The sequence below is a fragment of the Daktulosphaira vitifoliae genome, unplaced genomic scaffold (assembly GCF_025091365.1).
Source record: "Daktulosphaira vitifoliae isolate Bord-2020 unplaced genomic scaffold, ASM2509136v1 Scaffold_1, whole genome shotgun sequence".
Taxonomy (NCBI): Eukaryota; Metazoa; Arthropoda; class Insecta; order Hemiptera; family Phylloxeridae; genus Daktulosphaira; species Daktulosphaira vitifoliae.
The window spans coordinates 520348-525183 of record NW_026099572.1 but is presented as its reverse complement, the minus strand read 5'-3'; the positions used below and the strand labels follow the sequence as shown (position 1 = coordinate 525183).

General features: G+C 31.7%; 1 protein-coding gene across 1 annotated transcript; it reads left to right on the top strand.

The window, feature by feature from the left end:
• The first annotated feature begins 423 nt into the window (after positions 1–423).
• Positions 424–1204, top strand: LOC126895906 (uncharacterized). Its single transcript, XM_050668235.1, has 2 exons — positions 424–755; positions 868–1204. The coding sequence occupies exons 1-2, from the start codon at positions 455–457 to the stop codon at positions 915–917; spliced, it is 351 nt and encodes a 116-aa protein (XP_050524192.1). The 5' UTR covers positions 424–454; the 3' UTR covers positions 918–1204.
• The last annotated feature ends 3632 nt before the right edge of the window (positions 1205–4836 follow it).

The following is a 4836-nucleotide window of genomic DNA, read 5'->3' as shown; positions in this document are numbered from 1 at the left end:
TAAGATAACAGTTTAATGTATTTTTACTTATGTTAGTATAGTACAAGGTCAAAGGGACACATTCCTTTTACGATTATGTTGTTTTACTCAATGCAGCCTATTGTATACATGTTTACAGTTTAGTCGTAGTTTCACCGTCTATCGAGTAAAGTGACCCGTTGCCGTTGTACATCTCTTATATTATATGTTTTGACATTTTATATTAAATACTATTATATTAAGAATAATTTCTAAATCTTTTAATTACATAACCTATTCCATTCAACAGGTTATGGGCCCAGTACCCAGTACTCAATATTTAGATGTTTTTTTAGTAATATAATTAATCGTGAAATTTAAAGTGCGTTCGCGTAGTAAGTGCGTCGATCATGTTAAATATTATTGTAATTTTTTATTGTAAACAGACAGTGTACACGATNATTGTGTGCAGACAGTGTACAGGAAATTCGTTATCATGGAAAACGAATCTATAAAAATTAACAAACTAAACGGCAGTGAAAATTGGGCAAAATGGAAATTTCAAATGACGGTAATATTAAAATCATATGATGTGTTGTTTTCTGTTATAAATGGAAGTTATGAATATCCAATTCAAATTATAAAACATGATACAGAAACAGACACAGAGGCACAATTGCGTTTAGAACAAGTGCAGCAAAAATGGTTAATGACAGATGCTAAGGCTCAACGTTTTATAGTTATGTCAGTAGATGAGCAGTCATTAGATTACATAATGAACTGTGACACAGCGAAAGGTATGTGGAATAAATTACTGAGTGTATATGAACAAAAGTCTGATACATCATTTATATTAATTCAGCAAAACNCTGATACATCAATTACATTGATTCAGCAAAAATTTTATAGTTATGTTATGGATAAAAATGATAATATGGCACAACATATATCAAAATTAGAAAACTTGAGTAAACAATTAAAACAGTTAGGTGAAGCAATATCCGATTCAATGCTTATAACCAAAATTCTTATGACCTTGCCAGAAAATTATAAATATTTTTATAGTGCATGGGATTCTATATCATCTGAGAACAAAACATTGTTAAACTTGACATCCCGACTTATGGTAGAGGAAACAAGACAAAGTAATGGCCATGAAATCCAGAAAAATAATGGTGAAAATAGTGCATTTGCGGCGAAAAAATTGTTTAGAACACAAAAACAAAAATATTCAAAATTTGGAAATCAACAAANGAAAAAATTGTTTAGAACGCAAAAACAAAAATATTCAAAATTTGGAAATCAACAAAATAATGATAGAAAACCAGGAATTTGCAATTTTTGTAAGTAACCAGATCATTGGAAACGTGATTGCTGGATTTTTAAGAAAGAACAAGACAGAAAGAATAAAAACGAATCGAATTCTGGTAATGCACTAATAGGCGTTAATTCAATGGTAAGCAAAATTAGTGATTTTGATAAATGGTATGTGGACTCCGGTGCAAGTGATCACATGACCAGTAGAAGAGAGTGGTTCAGAACTTATGAGTCGTTCAAGATTCAGTTGCCAGTACGTATTGGTGATGGTAAATATATTATGGCTATTGGTAAAGGTAATATATATGTTCAAGCAAAAATTGGCGAAAAATGGGTTGACAGTTATTTGTCAAATGTTTTACATGTACCTGAACTCAAAGTAAATTTGTTTTCATGTGGAGCGTGCCTTGATAAAGGTATAATAATGATAACAGACAAATAATGTTTTTACATTTAAAAGAGGAAATAGTACAGTTGCTGTTGGAATTCGTGAGAATAAATAATTTATTAAAACAATTATTGTTTTCGATGATTTTTAAAACAAGGATTTTGCAAGAGATAGATCAAGTGAATATTGCTGAAAAAATTCTTACATTACAACAGTGGCATGAAAAACTAGGTCATCAGAATGTTCAATATGTTAGAAATTACCTAAGGCATATGGGTATTCAATTCACAGATATGGAAAACAAATTTTTCTGTGAAGCTTGCATTTATGGTAAACAACACAGAGAACCATTTACACTGAGCAGTACCAAAACAACAAAACCAGGTCAGATAATTCACAGTGATGTTTGTGGACCCATGGAAGAAAATTCTCTTGGTGGTAAAAGATACTTTGTTATATTCAAAGATGATTACTCTAAGTATACATATGTATATTTTATGAAACAAAAATCAGAAGTAAAAGAGAAGTTTGAATTATTCTTAAATACAGTGAAAAATCAGTTAAATATATCAGTTCTTACTTTACGAAGTGATTGTGGTTTGGAATATAAGAATGATGAAGTCAAAGCTATTTTGAATAAATTTGGTATAAAACATGAGACCAGTGTACCATATACACCACAGCAAAATGGTAAAGCGGAAAGAACAATGCGTACAATAGTAGAAGCCGCTAGAACTATGTTATACAGTAAAAATTTGTCAAAAAAATCTTTGGGCTGAAGCGGTACATACAGCTGTATATGTATTGAATCGTACGTTAAATTCAGGTAACAAAGAAAAAACGCCCTATGAATTATGGTATAATAAAAGTCCCAATATAAGCAATTTTAAAGTATTTGGTAGTGAAGTTTATGTTCATATACCAAAAGAAAAACGTAGAAAATGGGATCAAAAAGGGAGAAAAGGAATATTTGTTGGGTATTCAGAAGAAACTAAAGGATACCACATATGCTTTGATGGAAAAGAAGTTTCATTAAGCAGAGATGTTATATTCAAAGAATCTATGGAAATAGAAATCAAAATTAAAAAAGAAGATGAAGAAATAAATTCAGAAATGGTGATTGAAAGTGAAGAAAATAACATTAATGATGAGAATAATGTTGAAAGAAAACAAAATATGGATGAACTTGATCAATCAGCAGATCAGACTCATGAGCAATTAAAAATGAGACTTAGAGATAGACAAAATATAGAAAAACCAGTAAGGTATAGAACAGAAACATTTTATTCAATGTGTGATAATCCAGTTACATATGAAGAAGCTATGACACAAGAAAATTCAGAAGATTGGAAAGAAGCAATGGATGAAGAAATGTTGTCATTAAAAAAGAATGAAACCTGGGAATTAGTAAATATACCAACAAATAAAAAAGTACTTAACAATGTATGGGTATATCGAACCAAACTTAAGAAAAATGGAGAAGTTGATAGATTTAAAGCCAGACTAGTTATAAAAGGCTATGCACAAGTGCATGGAATTGATTCTCAAGAAACTTTTAGTCCAGTTGTAAAATATGACTCTATACGAGTACTGCCNGTCCAGTTGTAAAGTATGACTCTATACGAGTACTGCTAGCAATAGCAGCAGCCAGAAAATTAAAACTCAGACAATTTGATATTAAAACAGCCTTTTTATATGGTGATCTTGAAGAAGAGATTTACATGAACCAGCCAAAAGGTTATGAAGATGGAACTAAACAAGTTTGCAAACTTCAACGAAGCTTGTATGGATTAAAACAAGCACCCAGGTGCTGGAATACAAAATTTTTAAATTTGTTGTTAAAATTTGATCTAAAAGAAACAAAGGCAGATCCCTGTGTATTTGTAAGTAATAAAAATGAATAATTAATGATTGTAGCTATTTTTGTAGATGATGGGATTATAGCAGCAACAATTGATGAGCAGGTGGACATGATGGTGAAGTACCTGATGAGCAACTTTGAGACAAAATCAGGTGAACTTAATCATTTTCTGGGTATTGAAATTGATCAGAGATCAGATGGGTCAATATTTATACATCAGTCATTATACTGTCAACGCGTTTTGGAGAGATTCAATATGGCTGAATCCAACGCCCTATGCATTCCTGCAGATCCACAACACTCATTAGATGCAAATTTATCTGAATCATTACAAGCAGGGGAAGTTCCATACAGAGAAGCAGTAGGAAGTTTGTTATATCTAAGTCAGATCACAAGGCCTGATATAACATTTGCTGTAAATCTTGTCAGTCGCTATTTAGAAAAGCCTCTGATAATACATTGGAATGCGGTAAAACTTATTTTAAAATATTTAAAAGGAACCTATAACTATGGTTTATTTTTTCATTCTAGGGTGAAACTTAAGTTACATGGTTATAGTGATGCAGACTATGCTGGTGATACAACAACAAGGCGATCAACATCAGGATACATTTTCATGATGACTAATGGAATAATAGCATGGTGTTCACAAAGGCAAAAATCAGTAGCACTCTCAACTACTGAGGCTGAATACATGGCACTGAGTCAAGCAGTCCAGGAATTAACTTGGTTGACGCTACTAACAAGTGATCTTCTGGAAACACAGGGAGAGACACCTGTTTTGTACGCGGACAATCAAAGTGCCATAAAATTGGTGAAGAATCCAGAATTCCATAAACGAACTAAACATATAGATGTTCGTTATCATTATATTCGTGAGAAGTTCAATGAAGGGATGTTTTCACTGGAGTATGTGACCAGCAAAGAGCAGTTAGCTGACATCTTGACCAAGCCAACACCACGAACAAGATTTCAAGAACTCAGAGAAATGTTAGGAATTAGATATATAGATTTATAATTTTTTAATTAACTATGTACGGGTGTATTGTTTAAGGGGAAGTGTTGATATTATTAAACAACACACTGGGTACAGTAATATTATTTAAGATAACAGTTTAATGTATTTTTACTTATGTTAGTATAGTACAAGGTCAAAGGGACACATTCCTTTTACGATTATGTTGTTTTACTCAATGCAGCCTATTGTATACATGTTTACAGTTTAGTCGTAGTTTCACCGTCTATCGAGTAAAGTGACCCGTTGCCGTTGTACATCTCTTATATTATATGTTTTGACATTTTATATTAAATA

Coding starts and splice junctions, on each gene's coding strand:
- LOC126895906 (XM_050668235.1), top strand. CDS start 455: ATGGAAAACGAATCTATAAAAATTAACAAACTAAACGGCAGTGAAAAT. Junction 756..867: donor GAACTGTGACACAGCGAAAG/GTATGTGGAATA, acceptor AAAATTTTATAG/TTATGTTATGGATAAAAATG.